We start from the raw sequence: 19,957 nt of genomic DNA on the forward strand, positions 1-19,957 counted from the left end.
TCTTTGCATGTGGAATGGTTTTGGCATTGTCATCAGAGTCGTCATCATCTGGAGGGTCAATACTCAACATTAAATGTTTGAAGTCAAGGAATTCTTCAACCAATTTTCGTTTCTCTTCATCACTGATAATATCTGATGGCTTTTTCTTTAGTAACTCAATAGTTGAGCTTGGTTGAAAATCTATAGCATATTTCCTTGCCAAAGGCTTATCATAAACTTTAGCTGCTTCTGCTGGTGAATAACGATGGACTTTCGTGTCGGTGAAACCATATAACTCTTTGAGATGCTGTTTCAGGACAAGAAGCAGTACACATCCTTGAGAGATGCGGCAAATCTCCTGCAGCGGCATCACGTTCTCAGGTAATCTTTCCATGATGCTTTCAATTTCTTCATCATCCTCATCATCAAATGTTTCCCCTTTCTTTCTGTCAATCTCCTTCCTTGGTAGAAGACATTCTTTGAAAGACTGTAGCAGGTTAGAGCCAGACACTGAGACAATGATGTCTATTTGATGAATGATAAATAATGGTTCGTCTTGAGATTGGTAAGCGAAAAAGGCAAGGTTATCAGCTATATACAGGAGTTCTTCAAGTGATGCACGTGCCGAATCATCAAACAGGTTCAAAAGAGAAGTGAGTAATGCTCTTCGATAGGTTCGGTTAGCTCGAAGAACTGTATAAAGGAATGCATTTAAACTAAGATGGACAGCATCCTGGGTCCTAAGGCCTCGAACTGGCTCTGAAGGATCTTGAATGATACTTTGGAATTTATATGACATCTTTACACCTTGTAGAGCCTTCATATGAATGAACCCAGGATACTTCTTATCAATATCTTGAAGTTGTTGATCTGATCTCACCCTCACACTTGGATCTGCTTCTGTTCCCATTGTTATTAAATAGGGAACACACTGTACAGGGTGAATGAGACCCTGGCGAAGAACAAGCTGAATAATATCAAGAGCAGACTGTCGTACCTGGAAATTGGCACAAATGAAAGATTCAAGCACTTGTTTCAGGTACACCTGTATGATGGTGCTCGCCATTCCTGATTGTAAATCTCCCATGTCTCGTAGATCTTCTGCTTTACATTGTTTTCTCCATTCGGCATCAGCTATGATCATCTTGGTTTCTTCTTCAACCAGATAGCTGTGCAGATTTCGCAATGCTTGGATCTTCAGCTTTACAGCTGCTTCACTGTTTGTAAAGAGATAATAATAGAGTCCTTTCAGTGTTTTTCCAAGCATATATTCATAATGACGGACACACATGAAGCCAAGCCCGGTCAAAGCTTTTACACGCACTTCCTCGTCTTCGTGCTCAATAAAATAGTACAGAACATCAAATACTCGGTCTTTTATCGGAACTTTTGCTTTCGTCTCTCCCATCTCCTTGGAATCAAAATCAAAATGACGGCACAAAAGGCCAACAGTGAAAAGTGACCGCAGCAATGTAGGTCTTCTCTTTTGAAGGGTTGGATTGTTAGAATTTTCTTTGTGGTCAGCCATCAACTTAGAAAGAACTCCAAAGAATTTTTGGAAACAATCTTTAACAAGTCGATAATTATGACTGACATTATTAACAACGGCACCAAGGCAACTGACACAGCTCTGTAAAACCATCATCCCATGTTTTAGAATCAACTTCATCATGTCTTCCTCAAGTTGTGCCAAAAACGTTTCACTCGGATGGTCCATAAGAGGCACCACCATTTCAAGAATACGTGCAACGAAATGCAGCACCATAACGTCACCTTGTGTGTTACATCTGATATTTAAATATGGCTGAAGTGTTATTGCATGTTGAACCATGAGATCAGGTTTAATCTTACTGAAGAGATGTAGTGTGGTCAAACATGCTATCAAACGCTGTGGATGAGAAGTATTATCGCCATCCACTGACTTTTCTTCTAAACTCATGACATTTTCAACAAGGCAGTTAACAATTTGCTGAGAAGCCAACAAAGCACTCTTATTATAGTGACCGTCATCATCTTTTTTTAACAAATTTTCCAGCAAATGTTCAAAGAACTCCAAACCACTGTCTTTACAGGCAGCAACAACTTCTGTAATATTCACAACACGTCTCAAAAGTCTGGAAGAGTCTTTCTCTCGTAAAGGACAAAACCACATCATTTGGAAAACCTCGTTGACTAGCTTTTTTATGCCTTCTTCATCATTGACTCTGCGGATCATTTTCACACACATCTCAGGTATTTTGTTAAAATCAGGTTGTCCGAGGCAAATGTCTTTGAAAATCTTTATCACTCTTTTCCGTACACTGATACCTGTATCGAGAATTCGATCACATAACATGTCGTAATATTTAGGGATCAATTCAGGCTTGATCAGTATGAACTTTCCAACAAGTTCTACAGCCGCTTCTCGGACAGATGTCGACTGATCTAGAAATCTCCCGTGTACTCCACGCTGCATATCATCACGCGCCAGAATTCCAGGGTCAGCTTCTACAACCGCTGTTAAACATTTCATGGCCTTTGTTCGTACTGCCACAGCTGTTTCACTGAGCACACGCAAAATTTGAGTCAGGTATATGTCAAAACTCTGAGCAAACGGTCTCTTAGAGCTGAGGTAGCGTGCTACAAGGCATGAATCTTCAGCATCTAATCTACACTGTAACTGTCTCATGTTGTTTGCTGGCTTGTTGGGGATTTCAATGATTGTCATTAGAAAGGTTTTCCCTTTCTCTGCAATCGCTAAGGTTTGGTTCACTTCTTCAACCCTTTCATCTTCATCTTCTTCTTTGAGTTGTGAAACTTTCTTTTGTAATTTCTCTGCTTCAACAGTAAGATCCCGATACCACTGGGCAATGTAAAACTGTCTTGCAAACAATAATGCTGGGTCACTTTGTCCATTCTCGGCCAAATAATACAACATGGCCTTCTGTAAACTTTGTGTCTGTTTTATTTCATCAAGACTTTCCTTACTGCCTTCCTTCTTAAAGTCATTCTCTTCAGTCACTTCATTGTCTATTTTTGAAATAATTTCCTCTATCATTTCTGGGTTCGTCTGACTAGTGACGGCATCACTGCGAAGACGAGCAGCAACTATGCCTAAATATTCTAATGAAGCAACTCTCAATGACATATCTGTAGATTTATTGCTGAACTGCTGTACAAGAATTCTCCCAAGAAGACTAAGCAACAATTCTGAAGCTGGCCATTCTGGCTTGTTCACTGTAGATAGTAAATCCTGAACAAAGTTTTCAAAAAGGGGCCGATAGTCATCTTCGCTTTTGGCAGTACATTTCTTAAGAAAGACAGAGAGGAAGTTATAACCAGTTCTCATGGCTGTCTCATATGATGTTACAATAATGACATCATCATCTGCTTCCCTTTTTTTCCTCTCCAATGATTTTTTATCTATTACAGGTTTCTCATCAATACAAATTTCAGACGCGACAGATTTTCGTGAAGGCAATTTAATGACACACTGGATCAACTGCAAGGCAAGCGCTGTCACCATTTGTATGGACTCGTCAGCATTTAGGCGATAGTTGCGGAGGTTCCGCTTGGTGGATGGTAGTCGAGCTAAAGAGGCAAAAATATCTTCCAAAATAAGTTGTCTGTGTTTATCGTACTTACAAAAAATATTTGTTACCAGCTTCATTGAATTTAACTGCATTTCACTAATGTTCTCAACAAAAAAAGGGGACACACTTAATGTAGACACTTGCAAAATGACAGTGTCTGTCAGTTCTTGAATGTGCAACAACTCACTCAGAGCCTTGATGAGCTCACAGAGTTTATTATATAAAGTTATTGTAGCTTTGTGCTTTACTGAGTGGGTACGAGCTCGTTTGGATTTCAGGTTACCTTGGTAACCTCCTTTTGCATGAGGATCTATTTTATATACAGGATCAAACTCTGGGTAAATTGTATTCTGAAGCTGCCACTTACCAAATAGAATGATTCTTTCAATAACATCATCTAAATACACCTGCTTTGGCATTTCTGGAGCAGTGATTATGTAAAGAGCTGCTAGAGATGCATCCATACTCCTCATCACTCGCTCCATCATCATTTCTCTCCACATTACAGACTCTTCGTCATCTTCATCTTCGTCTTCTTCAGGTCTTATATTTGGTGCCAACTTCACACCATCTCGTACATTCCACTGAAGTATTGTAAGTAACTTTACAAGTTTGTCGGAGGGAATTTGATTCGTTACTTTCTGGGCTTTCAATTTTGCTGCCTCCCCACAAATTTCGGCAAGAACCTGTCTTGCAATAAGGGATTCTGGTGGACATTCCGTGTCGTCATCGTTTGGATCAAGAGAACCAAAATCAATCTCCTCCGCACTGTCAAATACGTATTCCACTGACTGAGCAAATTTTCTAAATGTTGGACTATCAAATAACTCCTCGGAACTTAATGCCCTCTGATTCATACGTTTGTGTCGCTTCCGACGTTTTTTCCGAGCTGATTCATCCATTTCCTCCTCTTCGTCACTTGAGTACAATCTTTTTGTACTTTTTATTTTTTTCATCGTGTCACAATCTGTCCTAATTCTTCCTCCAGAGACAACAGACTGAAGTGTTTTGGCATCTAAAAGTTCTAACACCACAATGGGCTTAGAATTTTTAGCAACTAAAAGGTCAACTTGCTTACTAAAAGATATCTCTTCGACATCCTCTGGTTTGATTTGCCTTTGTTGTTGTTGCTGCTGCTGCAGCAGAAAATCCTCCTGTAGAACCATAGGGTAGGGGGGACACTGCTTTGCTTTATCTGTTTTCTCCGAAGACATGTTGCGTGTTCGTCGTTTACACAGCTCCATATCTGCCTCTACACAGGAAGAACTAGCAGTGGCTGTGAATGATGCAGGTAATCTGCTACTCTGGTGGAAATCTCCACTACAAGAGGCAGAATCTCCCTGTAGGCCAAACTGCAACTGGTGCAGAGACATGTTATCTGATCCACTCTTCCTGCGACCAGACATGTCCGGACAAATGTTCATACACTCAGGGGAAGGCTTGCTCTCAAAAGATTCACTGCACTTCGGTCCTAAGGTAGATTTGGCACTACTGGTTCGCCTCTTACAGGAGTAAGCAGACCCTGCAGATTCAGGTGGAGATAATACATCTAAATTGATGTGTTCAGCCACTGCAGCCAGAGGGGGTGACACAGTATTCTGATCAAATCTTTGATTTTGAGCAAAATGTTGAAACTGTTGTTGTTGCTGCTGCTGTTGATACAAATTTGGTGAAAGAAAATTAGCATGAGATGAATATTGAGAGTTTGTTGGGTATCGTGGTGATGAATCTGACTGTATTGGTTGCAGTCTGGGAGAAACATTATTCTGATTTAGATGATATGGCATGGTAAAATGACCCGAATGGTATTGTGGAAGAGGTGGTTGCTGGCTTTGAATAAGTTCATGAGGGGGTTGTGGGTGAAGTAAGTGCTGCTGTTGCTGCCTGGTTTGAATGAAGTTTGCAGACTGCTGCTGCGATAGGTTCTGATGGGGTGTTCGACTGTCAAAACCTCGAACATCAAATCCACTGCCACTACTACTACTACTGCTACTACTACTACTACTACTACTACTGGCAGTGGAAGTAGTTGTAGTAATGTTACCACCGACACCAGCAGTAGTGGTGGTAGCATTGTTAGTTTTAGTATGAAAAACACTGGGGTTCTGTCGAAGAACCATTTTTAACAGATCAGGGATATCTCCTTCTATGGCATCACTTGCTAAACTGTCTTTTAATTCAATGTGATCCGTAGAAGTTTGTTTCAGAGCATGAGCAAGCTGCTGAGCTAGTGTTTCATCGTGAGTCTCAAGTATTTTACGAGCGTCATCAGCAATTTTCGGATTAAAGAGGAGACTTTTATTGTGCATAGCTGGGGAGAGAGGTGTTGGCAGGGGAAGCTCAGGCAGTAAGTCTGTAAGACTAGTTACTCCTGCCAATGTTATAATAGGAACACTTGGAATTTCGCCGTTCATCATGCGATTCAATACATCGCTTCTGCTACATGCCACTACATCTTGAACAACCATCTTTTAGTATTCCTGCTATGGTAATTCCATCAAATTGGTCCCCAAAATTGTCATTTAAAACACAAACGCAACTGCTGACACTGCCCAAAAACTGGTTCTTCGTTAATGGCATAAAGACAATTTTCATTCACTGAGCTTTTGAAAAATTCTGTTGAAAGTATTGTTGTACTTGGCACTTCACTGATTTTTGACAGTTAAAACTTATGTCATCGATATATACAACGGATTGGCTGGAGTTCAATATTTGTTTGGAGAGCGGTAGAGGGTTTTAACGTATCTGCTTTGTTTTTCGATTAAAATAAATCAGAATCAGAAATGAAAAATAAGGAAGCTTCAGAATAATTCTAGCCAAATTTCTGTTACTTGAAAGTATGAAAGTTTGATAAAAACATGTGTAAAATTTATTCAACGTTTGTTAAGAGTTTAGACAAGAATTCCGTTCAGAGAATCTTCCTTAAAGCAACGATTTAAAAAGTAAAGGATTTAAAGAGTACAAACTATTTTACTAAACTCTTTATGAATGATATTTTCGTCCTGGTGTGTTTCCATAATTATCTTTTAAAAATAAGTGTAAGTTGGAGGTAGATAAGAGAAACAGGAAAGTAGGAATTGATTACAATACAAACGGGATTCAAAACAAACCCGATGTCAATGTCGCTGGAGGTTGCAGGTTCAATCCTGTTACGGTTATATCAAAAATGTAGAAATGCCTAATCCTTTAGAACAACTTTGATCGGCCGGGGACGTTAACAATAGTAAATTTACTGCTGATATTCCGTGTCCGAGTGAGAAACTATAAAACCATCATCTCCGACTGTGGTCTTACTTCCGGTTTAAGGTCAGCTGAAGCAACTTAATCAGTTCTTAGTTATATTTAGTCAGTTTCTTATTTCGGGACGTTTATTTATTTATTTAATGCTGCTACTACAACTTCTAGTGGTGGTGGTGGTGGTGGTGGTGACAGTGATAGGTGAATTTGACTTAGTCCGTGATGAAGTGAGATCGATTTCAAGACACGTTATATCCGAATGAAATAAGAACGGAACTGACATATAAACATTAATCTCTCCTCACAACTTTAGAGATGTAATAAACTATAAAACACGTTGGTAGAGAATAAAAAAACGGGGATGATAAAGATAAAATGTCTTCAAAAATGAGAGGAAAATGTTATTTGAAAAGAGAGATCAGGGTATCCCGGCATAAGTCTTTGATAGGACGTATGTTACATACTTGTAAATATCAATTCAACTGAGAACGATGGGAAGGAGGAGGAGGAGGGAGAATTGCACTGTTGAGTATTTTAGATGTTTATATATATTATATATATGGATATGGATTTGGTATGTGGAAATGGAGAAGATAATCAGTGTTTCGATTCTGGAGGTCGCAGTGGTCAATTGTAGTATTCCTAGTGCGATTAAACTACATTGGTCGGTTTGTAGCGTTTTCTTTTTAAACAGAAGATCAAATAATGTCGGTGGAGAGAAGCAAAACAGAATGCCAGGAGAAAAAGACAACAATTATTGAGAAATGAGAAAACATTACCTGAGGTCTGTAGCGACAGTTTTTGTTTGTATTTTTTTCTATTGTGTTTGTTTTTAATGAAGAAGTAATGTGGCGATGTGTTTGTTTTCGTTCACATCCTCTTCGTTTCATAAACAAACACACACACACACACACAGTCTCACATTTATAGACTCACAGCCATGTTCACACACACACACACATACACCGATGAACACTCACACACACACGCTCACTTCTCGCTTTCACATACACAATATGGCGTCGTGGTGGCGGTGTTGGACAATTAAAGTAGAGTTACTGTTTTTTAACTTCTTTGCTCTGTTGTGCTTGGATGTTCCACTTGTGTAGACTTATAAATAAAGAATCTTTTGATAGATATCAATACAGTTTGTAATGAAAACAATAGATCAGACCAATATTCTCCTCGCTCAGTCTTTTCAAAATATTCAGTGTTGATCCGTATCAGAGAGTGTAACACCCTACCAGGTTTTACGGCCACCACCAAACTCCAAACAATAACAGCAACAACAAACAGACATCAAATAGAATAGTTCAGGTTTTAAATCAATAATCAGTCCACATTGTTCCTGTCTAATTCTTCTCATCATCGTTTCGTTAACGTTTCTTCTTCCTCGTTTTTTGATGTTTTTCTTCAAAACTAATGTTGTTAGAATCGCCTATTTTTCTGGACTTTGTCCGGGTTCTTCGCTTATTATTTCCATTCCTATAGAGAAAGTAAACATCCAGGAGTTGGTTGTATGGTAGGGCTGCAGAGATGGGACGAGTGTTAATTAAAAGATAATGAGAAGATAAAAGGAGCGAGTCGGGTAGGAGAGACGGTGAGCAGCCATTGTTGACGGTAAGTGGAGAGGTAGAGACAAGGGAGGTAACTAACTCACAGGTGCGCCCGTCCAGCTTTGTAGCATGTGCTCTATGGAGATAAGGACAGAGTTTCTCTTCACAACATTAACACATAAGACCCCTCTGTGACAGTTGTTGAGTCTGCTCAAGAAGGATATTAAAGAATTGTCGAAACGAAACTCTTCCTAAAAAATTTCACTAACATTTTAAGCCCATAATTATATATATATATATATATATATATATATATATATATATATATATATATATATATATATATGTAATCGTAATTTCATATTGCTTTATTACTATTCTTATATAATAATTTGCGAGCCTTCACAATCGCCAAAGCGTCGAAAAAGAGCCCTGGAACATTTGGTCCGGCTCGCTAAGTTCGGAGTTCAAATGCCTCCGAAATCGATTAAATAAACACCAGTCAAAATAGTTCCGAAGTCGATGGAATTAACTAATACTCCTCCGTTCCAAATTTACTGGACGTGTACTTAAATTAGAAACTGTTATATCATAATAAGAATTCTCTCATTATGTGTTTACTGTGAATTTTTTGGCTTATTCTATTGTCAACATGTGTTCGAAGCTAAGTTTTAAGAACAGTAAAAAATTGGTATACTTCGATAGGAGTGGTAACAACTGAAAACTAATGTATTTAAGCCGCTAATATATTTTTAAATTAAGAGCAATTAAAAATATAACACTGGGAGCAATTAGATATAATAAAGCGGATACTGCTTGCTGCACTTCAACAACAGTGTCAGAAGTCTGGTATTGATGGTCATAAATAAACTATAGCCATAAACCCAACTTGAAAACTATTATAAATATTTTCGTTGGTGCAATACCTTGTAAATTTCGTCATGCATTTTATTTATTGTTATGATATATGAATCAGGTGCATTTATTTCTAATTTGATTTTACAAAGAAAATATGTTGTCAGTTGTCTAGCATCGATCCCAGATTCAATCCAACAGCATGTCACCTTGGGCAAACGTCTTTTATTAGCTTCAGTTCGACCTAAACCTTGTGAATAAAATGAGTAGGCAATACTAATGTCTGTGGAATACTCAGACGGTTACACTTATAGTCAGTGAGTGAATAATTCACCTGATCAGACTATTAGATCGCTCTCTATGGAAAGCGAGGGAGAAGCCAATTATATGTATGCATATACACATATACATACATACATACAGATAGATAGATAGATAGATAGATAGACAGACATGTTGCTTCAGGTGGTGAGGTTCCAGTTCTGGAGTTGTGGGAAGTGTTGAGTCATCCCTCAATTACTATCAATTATTCCCAGGTCTGTTCTGACCTAAAAAACTCAGTTATGTCACCTTTGATCATAAAGCCATAATAAAACTAGTTGTTGTAGAATGAATCAACAGAAAGGGGTCCAAAGTCTGCAATACAGCTGCTTAATCTAGAGAGGGTGGTGTCTTCCAGTTTGCCAAAAGAAATTTGTCCATATGTTTGCATTTGATGAGAATTTCTAATCTAGAATTCAACAGTGGAGTGGAATTCTTAAATCTAAAAATCTAAAAAGGATATGCGACCTTTCAGCAATGCATAAGTTGCATTTCTTATATTCATGCCATATTAACATATGGCATGAATTTTTCTCTGATTTTCCACTTGATTGTATATTGCATGGAGTTGGTCTTCAGAGGCCATATGTGGTTAGCCAAATTAGTGGCTTTACTTTTGTTGATGTACTGGAAAGAAGATCTTACCTTAATAGAAAAGTAAACTATACAAAACATACATATATATATATATATATATCAACGGAGACAATTGAAGTAACAGCAATAGAACCCAATCGACAACCAAGCATGTGGAAATATGTAGGGGCAAAGGAAGGCCCCTTCAGAACCCACTTTAATAAACCACAAGTCCTCCTTCAACATCCCAGAGAGACATAACACCACAACCATAGCCACGCACTCCTGAGCTTTGAAAGTACCATGGAGTACAGATGAAATGGAAGATCATAGAAAGATACAAACCATACTTCAATAGCAACAGGAAGTGCAGATTATACCTGGCTGAGAAGAGAGCAATTTTAAAAGGTACCCAACACCCAGATGTTTACCTAAATAGCAAGAGTGAGGTGTTTAATCCAAGCCCACATGAAAGGAAGTACAATGTATTGTACCTATGCACCCCACCATGACTGCAATCACAGGTCCCTTGCCTCAACCTTCCACCAATGCCCTCAGGCCCAGCAAAAAGAGATTGATCAAAGCCCATACCAATGCACCCATGTACATAAACACACACACACACACATGACCCTATAAGATGGACACCCAACAAAATAAACTGTCTCCCACCACCCAAACACATACCCCTTCACACAAATTGTACACATATACACAGACCCCACCACACATACATTACACATCACGCTTACATACACCCCCACCCTCCTGACTTTATTTTTTACAGAAAGAAAACAGACCAACAAACACAGCTATATATACCTACATCACCCAAAGAATTATACATATAACACTGCTACACATACCCCATCCCCTTGGGAGCACCACATTAATAATACACACTTTCCCCACTTCAAGATAACTCTTGCTAGCTTCACCCAACCAAGGGACATAACTCCTAACTTAATTGCTAACCCTTTTTCATTGCACCACCTTTTTCACAGCAGCCACTGACTGGTTGTGCTAATCCACCTCTGACAATAGAGAGCAGTCGCCATATTCCCTTCCATATCGGCTAACTCTGATGAGTGTAAAGTTATATAATCGGATTGTTACCTAACACTCCATTGTATTCTTTACATGAAACCGACTGATAAGATAAGCCATGATATATATATATATATATATATATATATATATATATATATATATATATATATATATATTCACTCGCAGCTTTCAACTGAAGATTTTAAACATTTTTTTTTTACTTTCTTTCTCAGTCTTTTCCTTCTTAGAAACAATAACAATTTTCGCTTTATTTTTTGGCAGAATAATTGATTACAGAAAATTTTGAGCCTCTCTCCCCCTTCTTCTCTCTTCCCCCAGTTTGTGCAACAGGCATGCAGTCCTCCTTGGAATCTGTGCTGGAAGGACAAACAAGGAGATTTCAGACATCCACAAAGGCAGCAGAAGGATGGCAGAAAAGGTCAAAAAGAAGCTGGAAGATTCAGGATTAAACAACAAGGCAACAGGAGAGAGAGAGGAAAATTCATGATCAATGATCTAATGCCATCAGAGCGTCAGAATTCATCAGTGACATCCAGGATATCATCAACAATGATCCCAGCAAGTCAATGCATACCATTGCATGGGAGAAAGATGTAGACGAAAAGCTCATCAGGCTGGTGGTGCATGAGGACATTTGCCATTTTTCATACAAGATGAGGAAGGGGCAATTCCTATCCCAAGGTAATGCAGGAAAAGTGACTCAAGCACACCAAGAAGCTGATCAACAAGTTGAAGCACCCACTGGAGTCAGACATGCCATGGTTCCGCTCTGACAAGAAGAATTTCTGCCAAGACCAGATCAACTCCCATAACAACAGGTGGTTCACTATCTTACCTATGAACATGCCCAGAATCATGCAGACGAAATTTCCAGTGACAATCATGGTCTACAGTATTGTCAGCAGTGCAGGTGACACCATACCACTCCACTTCTTCCCTGAGAGCCTTAGGCTGAACACCAATTGCTACACCTGTGTTTTGGATGAGGCAGTAAGGCCCTGGATCAACTGAGTAGCTGCTGGGAGGCCATACATGTGGCAGTATGACTCTGCGCCCTGTCACACCAGCCAGAAGACCCAGGCCTGGCTATCAAAGAATTTCTTCAATCACACAATACCTGACATTTGGTCTCTCAACTCGTCTGACTGCAACCCCCATCAATTTCTTTGTGCAGGGGTGTGGTGGAATGAGAGACCAACAAATCCAGCTGCAACATAAAGGACACCAAGAAATTTGGAATTGTGTAAATGTATGAATTTTAAACACACACACACACACACACACACACACACAAAATCTGCCTTTTATAGATAAGATTAAATAAGCAATTAATCCTTTTTACTATAGACACAAGGCATGAAATTTGGGAGAGGGGGATAATCGATTGCATCAACCCCAGTGCATAACTGGTACTTAATTTATCAACCCCGAAAGGATGAAAGGCAAAGTTGACCTTGGCGGAATTTGAGCACAGAATGTAGAGACAGGCAAAATACCGCTTACCAGCCCTGGTCAAAACCATCCAACCCATGCCAGCATGGACAACGGACGATAATGATGATGATGAATGCTGGCTACCACCACAAAAGGGTAATAACTATCCCAGCTATATTTCTATCTTTACTTGTCTACATTCTGCTTAAGCCGTTGCAGGGTTAATCCTTATACACAGCAACTTGTTTGATCTACAATTGTTTGAAATACCTTTTGAATCCCATTTCAGTTGATCAATCATTGTTAAAGGAGATACTGAAGTTTAAAAAGCTGTTTCAATAATTCATTTTCAATAAAGATCCGCTTAAACTTTTGGTGGTAGACAAAAGCAAATGTAAAACCTGCTGGAAAAATAGATTAACGCAACTGAAAAAACCAGAGGCAAATTTGCTGGTTGGAAGTTAATAGTTATTTATTATTAACAGAAAATTAATCATCTTTACTTACAGCTGTTTCAATAAATACTCAGTAAATACTAGATAAATATTTATATGACCTGAGCTACACTGAATCTATGAACATAATTAATCTGCTACACTGAATCTATGAACACATATAAAACATCCAAAGGTATATTTTTTTTTCCTCTGAAGATATTATGCTCAGGTCATATTAATATAAATTTAATATTTACTGAGTATTAATTGAAACAGCTGTAAGTGAAAATGATTAATTTGCTGTTAATAATAAACAATTATTAACTTCCCAATCTCCATTTTCTTTTTCTTCTTTTATATGAATATAAATTATATGTTTTTATATATATATATACCTATTATTTTAAGGAAATTAATTCCTCCAAAATACTAGATATTGGACCAGTATTTCCTTGGATGAAACCATCCCTTCACAAGGTTAACATATCCTCTAATCATGCGTATGTGTATGTATATATATATATATATATATATATATATATATATATATATATCCCTCTCTCTCTTTCGGAGAGGCACAAGCAGATACACAGACATATACACACACGGCAGTAACTTCTGCCTACCAAATTCAATCACAAAGCTTCTGTCGGCCCTGGGCTATAGCAGAAGACACTTGCCCAAGGTGCCATGCGGTAGGGCTGAACCCGAAACCATGTAGCTGGGAAGCAAGCTTCCTATCCACACAGCCATATATATATATATATATATATATATATATATATATATATATATATATATATATATATATATATATATATATATATATATATATATACATATATACATACATACATACATACATACATACATACATACATATATATATATATATATATATATATATATATATATATATATATATATAAAGTTAGCAGAAAGCACAAGGATGTGGAAACAGCATCGACCTGTTTAGAAATAGGAGCTAAATCCCTAATATACAACCACCAGAAAGCACCAAATACCAGAAAATCAACAGTAGGCAAGGAAACGGTCAAAGAATCAAGATAGTAAAAAAGCACACCTTTAAAGAATACACCCTTCAGACATCCTATACCATGGTTTTAGGTTCTGGCCCGTGAGCCTCAGCCTTCATCAGTATGGGTCACTGGTGAAAATACTAAGTCCATCACATTATAAATCTGCCTGTGTTATGGCTCGTTTTGAGTTGAACCAATCCACATGGTGCAAAATATATATATATGTATATATATATATATCATCATCATCATCATCAACATGATCATCATCATCGTTTAACGTCTGCTTTCCATGCTGGCATGGGTTGGACGGTTTGACTGGGGACTGGTGATCCAGATGGCTGCACCAGGCTCCAATCTGATCTGGCAAAGTTTCTACAGCTGGATGTCCTTCCTAACGTCAACCACTCTGAGAGTGTAGTGTGTGCTTTTACGTGCAACCAGCACGAGGGCCAGTCAGGTGGTACTGACAACAGCCACACTCAAATGGTATTTTTACATGTCACCTGCACGGGAGCCAGTCCAGCGGCACTGGCAACGCCCTCGCTCGAATGTTGCTTTCCACATACCACCGGCACATATATATATAAGCAAAAAATATTGAAGTACATGGCTTAGTGGTTAGGGTGTTGCACTCATGATTGTGAGATTGTGGGTTCAATTTCCAGGCCAGGTGTTCATTGTGTTCTTGAGCAAAGCACTTCATTTCACATTGCTCTGCGATCATTTCATCTCACATGTGGCCCATAGTATACTTGTACAGGTAATGTCTATTTGATGGCAGGAGTGAGCTTATGCATACATAAGAAAGGTGAGCAACTACAGTTGCTCACCAGTAAAGGCTGCGGGGGTGCCGACGGAGGCCCCAGCTCCCAAAGAAGACAAAAAGAGAAAAAGGAAAAGGGGAAAAAAGAACGGGAGATGGGTGGTGGAAGCCATTGTAATGCCGACCAAACCCGAAGCCCCTCCGGTGGGAAATGTGCCACCGGAGAGGGAGACTCTGTCAGAGGGAATTGTGCCACTGACAGAGCAGTGCGAGGTCTCCCTGCTAGGAAGAGGAGTTATATGTTCTCCTGTACCATGAGGGAGGGACTATTGACAGTTACTTGAACCATGAGTGCGGCCAAGAAAGGAACTACTTGGCGTGTGCGAGTAGTTCAAGATGGCCTCCACAGGTGGCTGCGGAGGTCGTGACGAGAAATATCGTGACAAAAGTCAGGAGTAATTTTGACAAAGAGAACTTCGTCGACCTCACCGTGAACTCCGACCTAACAATGAAATTTTGTCTGGCAGGAACAGGTTATTTGTGAGGGCTCCGCAGTGGGGTGGATTAGTTGTGTTGCAGTATTGTAAATTGATTTTAATATTGTAAATTGATTCTATTGTAAATTGATTTTAATGTAAGAAAGGTAAAACCTTAATGTGTGTTTTAAAAGAAAAAAAGGACGATGTTTTCGGGAGGCGGCAATCGGTGGGCGTCATTCGTTCTCCCCCATCTTATATCATTTTGTTGTCGTTCATGCTCATTAATGTTTGTGTCCAGCCCGCAGCTACTCCCCTTTCTATGTACCGCTCTTGTAGCGAATTAAATGAAATAAAGTAGCTTGCTTACCAACCACATGGTTCCGGGTTCGGTCCCACTGTGTGGCACCTTGGGCAAGTGTCTTCTACTATAGCCATCGGGCCGACCAAAGCCTTGTAAGTGGATTTGGTAGACGGAAACTGAAAGAAGCCCGTCGTATATATGTATATATATATATGTGTGTGTGTGTTTGTGTATCTATGTTTGTCCCCCCAACATCGCTTGACAACCGATGCTGGTGTGTAACTTAGCGGTTTGGCAAAAGCAAACGATAGAATAAGTACTAGGCTTACAAAGAATAATAAGTCCTGGGGTCGATTTGCTCGACTAAAGGCGGTACTCCAGCATGGCCACAGTCAAATGACTGAAGCAAGTAAAAGAGTAATTATACCCAATAAATTACTTATACATCTACAATACATTTTTAAAAATACAATTCCTAATGATATTTAATTATAAAAGTACAATAAGATACCTTTATCATATACATCAAATGGCAATGGAGGTCCAGTAGAATAAGATAGGAATCAAAGGGATCCATGGGCAAAAAGTGATTGAGAACCACTGGTTTAAACCATTGATAATTGATCATTCTTGGCTGTGTGAAGAATATATGTGTCTTCAGTTATACATTATTAATGAGTAGGTTTGAGGTGACAATTCATATCTCTGATTTGCATTTTAGACCACCAGAAAATAAATTATCTAAAACACAAAAACAAGGTATAATTATTTTTTGAATGAAAATCTACAAGAAACCACCAAATGTTATTACTAGGATTGTAACAGAAGCAAACATAAAGCCAGTCTTCTGTGGACAATAGGTTAATCTTAATAATCACTTATGAACAGACAGGATGTGTTATAAATGTTGTGTGATTGGTTTCTAGTTGTGTCATAATAATGTATTCTGTTGTTGAATGAGATGTGGTAGACTAAGACCTATTGGTTTCAAAGTTTGGTACAAGGTTAGTAAGTACGAGGGTGGGGGTAAGTCAATTATGTCATCAACTCCAGTGCTGAACTGGTATTTTTTTTATCAACCCCAAAAAAGAGGAAAGGAAGAAGAAAAAAATCAACCTCAGTAGGATTTGAACTCAGAGATTAAGGATGAACGAGATGCTTCTAAGCATTTTATGGGGCATGTTAGCAGTTCTGCTAGCTTGTTAACTTGGTAGCGTCAGACATATTACATGATAGATTTGAAATAACTGAACATGGCTGGTAAATGTTTAGGTCCTACACGGACAAGACTTGTATGTTTAATACTTTCATTATCATGAATGTCTATGAGCAAATTACCAGCACCCTGGTGTATTTGGTTTTTACGTTGCGTGGCTGTTCCATCAACCGAACATCAGCTTGGCTGTTCCATCAACCGAACATCAGCTTGGCTTGTGGTCATACAACTATGAATAAGTTATATTGGGTTGTCCGGAAAGTTCGTGCCGATTTATAGTAGCTTACCTTTCGACTTATTTGCCATGAAACCACCTCAATTCTGCGAAGAGGGTATTTTCAAGTTAAAGGAAAGATGGAGAAGCATTGTGCAACAAAATGGTTCATATTTGGTTGATTAAAAATGTAATGGTAAGTATTTATTGACCCTTTTTCTTTCCTTTAAAAATCGGCACGTACTTTCCGAATAACCCAATACTTCTGGGAGAGTTACTCCCCTGTGTAATTGCATATACAGTGAAAGGAATATATTAAGTTAAGGATGTCGGGTAAAGGAGATAAGTAAGTCTAAAGGTTAGCACCTAATTTAGTAGAATGAAGATCAAAAAGAACTCCTTCAACACAATAAATTAATATTATTGAGTGACGTTTATAGACAGACAGCTCCATCAGAAGCTTCTTATGCTAGGCACAGAATTCTGTCAAGGGCAACAACTTTGTTCTACCAACGTTTTCACTTACAAAAAATCAACTTCGAAGCTTTTCCATAATAAATTCTGCAGATGCAGATATGATTGACTGGTTAAGTAGTATCCTTCAGTTCCTGTAGTCATGAGTTCGATCCCACTGTGCCCTATTTTAAACAAGTTTCTTCTTCAATAGCCTTGAATTGAAAACTGGTGTTATATTATGTATTTGTGTACAGTAATATAAATACTTCAAACCTGTTGATAGAAACCAACCCAGGACTGCCAGTGATTCTATGAGACAAACCTCTGTTTTCAAGTGTTTAGAATTCTAACTTCCCATCAAAATTTCATGCTTATTAATGTTCTAAGCTCTAACTTTGAAAGAGAAATTTCTTTTAATATATTCTCTGTTATTTTGAAAATTAAATGAAGTTATGTGTCTATATATAAAACTGATACTTTCACTATTATATGGTTTCAATTTCAATTACTTTCACTATGTATTTATAACTTTATTGCTTTTGACCTAAATAAATATATTTATGTATGTATATATATATATATATACAGGGTGGGGCATAAATACTGTTACAAAATAAAACACAGATTTATCCCGACAAAAATTTATTTAACAACCCACTATTACAAAATATGCTTTGCAAATGCCCAAGGAACAATATGGTGTAACTTTTATTCAAAATGTTTACCTCGTGCCTTCACAACACTACGAAGTCTTTTTGGGAAGTCATCTATAGCAGCACGCACAACATCTAAGGGTATTTTATCCCAGCACTTGGTCAATTTTTTCTTTAGAGCTTCAATATTTTGGCAAGGAGTAGAGCAGGCTTCATTCTCCAGAATTGACCACAAAGAATAATCAAGAGCGTTAGGATCAGGTGATGAGAGGGGCCATTCTTCTTTGCTGATCCAGGACGGACAGTTGTCTCTACACCACTGTTGTGTTAATCGAGACGTGTGGCTCGTTGCCCCATCTTGTTGGAAAGTCCAAACTTCATCACCGCACACCGAATTGCACCATGGTATCAATGCGCCTTCCAGAATGTCCTCGATGTACTGTTCTTTGTTTATCTTGATTCCTTGAGGGACAAAAACAAGTGGAGTTTTCCTTCTTTCAGAAATGGCTGCCCAGACCATCACTGATGCTGGTTTTTGGGTTCTGAAAACCTTTCCTGCATTACCAGGTATTGCCTCAATACTTTTAGCAAGGATTCGGTCATTTTGATGATTGTGAGACTGTTGAACTGAGAATAACTTTTCATCACTAAAGATGATGTTACGGAGCGTGCCATCTTTAATACGGTTCAACAAGAGTCTGTTTCTGCTGAGTCGCTTTTCAGTTGTGGGCGTGGAGAGAAGCTGTCTCTTTTGGAGTTTATAGGGTGACAACTCTAGGTCACTTTTGCATATCCTCGGCATAGTCCTTGGCGATGTTTGTGCTTCTTTTGCCATTCTCCTCATGGATCTTCTTGGATTTCGTCTGATTTTTTCCCTAACATTTTTGATGAGTTTAGGTGTTCTGGAGGTGCGGGGACGGCCTGATCTTTGTCTATCTTTGATCGAAGAAGTTTCCTGGTAACGATCAATCGTCCTTTTTATCAACATTCTGTTAATTTTGAGGTTTTTCCCTAACTTGAATATTTCAGGTGGACGCATGCCCTTCTCATGTTGCTCTATGATGAATTTTCTCTTCCATTCAACAGACATTGCAACAAAATTTTAATATTTAGTTTCTGAAATACAAGAAAACATATAATAAACTATCATTTAACTCAAATAAATCATTAGAATTCTTTGAATATAATTATGAAAAATAGTTTTGAACTTTTGTAACAGTATTTATGCCCCACCCTGTATATATATATATATATATATATATATATATATTTGACAGGAATGGCAACAAAAGAAAGAAAGAGACCTCGATGTTATGCAAATAGAGGAATTTATCTGTAAAAATATGTGACACTTATTGAGTAGCCATGATAAAACTCTGAGTTTCGGATGCCAGGGTAGGGGGTCCACGCCAACAAAAGAATTTTCAAATGGCCAGATAACTGAAGAGATGTTGGCGTGGACCCCCCACCCTGGCATCCGAAACTTGGAGTTTTATCATGGCTCATGAATAAGTGTCACATATTTTTACAGATATATATATATACACACATATATGTGTGTGTGTATATGTATGTATATATATATATATATATATATATATATATATATATATATATTTATTTATGTATGTATGTATATATATGTAGTGGATCTTGCATGCATGAAGTGGATTCGATCCACCATAGCCAAATTTAAATTAACACTGCAACAGAACTTTTCCCCACGGTGGAATAATGGTTTTTTTTTCTTGGGGTTTCTTGCTTTTATAACTATCCAGAAGGATAGACATGTCA

At 38.2% G+C, this 19,957-nt stretch overlaps 2 protein-coding genes across 2 annotated transcripts in view; both read right to left on the reverse strand.

The window, feature by feature from the left end:
• LOC106873473 (nipped-B-like protein A) overlaps nucleotides 1-8,528 on the reverse strand; it is an 8,895-nt gene extending 367 nt beyond the window's left edge. The window contains exon 1 of the mRNA XM_014920856.3: nucleotides 1-8,528. This exon is cut by the window's left edge and continues 367 nt beyond it. Within this exon, the coding sequence (XP_014776342.2) occupies nucleotides 1-6,019 (6,019 nt within the window). The 5' untranslated portion in view covers nucleotides 6,020-8,528.
• Nucleotides 8,529-18,131: 9,603 nt separating this feature from the next.
• On the reverse strand, nucleotides 18,132-19,253 carry LOC149137461 (uncharacterized). The gene has a single exon (XM_089347105.1). The coding sequence runs from the start codon at nucleotides 19,251-19,253 to the stop codon at nucleotides 18,219-18,221; it is 1,035 nt and encodes a 344-aa protein (XP_089203231.1). The 3' UTR covers nucleotides 18,132-18,218.
• Between the last annotated feature and the right edge of the window lie 704 nt (nucleotides 19,254-19,957).

Source organism: Octopus bimaculoides, chromosome 1 (assembly GCF_046866305.1).
Source record: "Octopus bimaculoides isolate indiv1 chromosome 1, ASM4686630v1, whole genome shotgun sequence".
Lineage (NCBI taxonomy): Eukaryota > Metazoa > Mollusca > Cephalopoda > Octopoda > Octopodidae > Octopus > Octopus bimaculoides.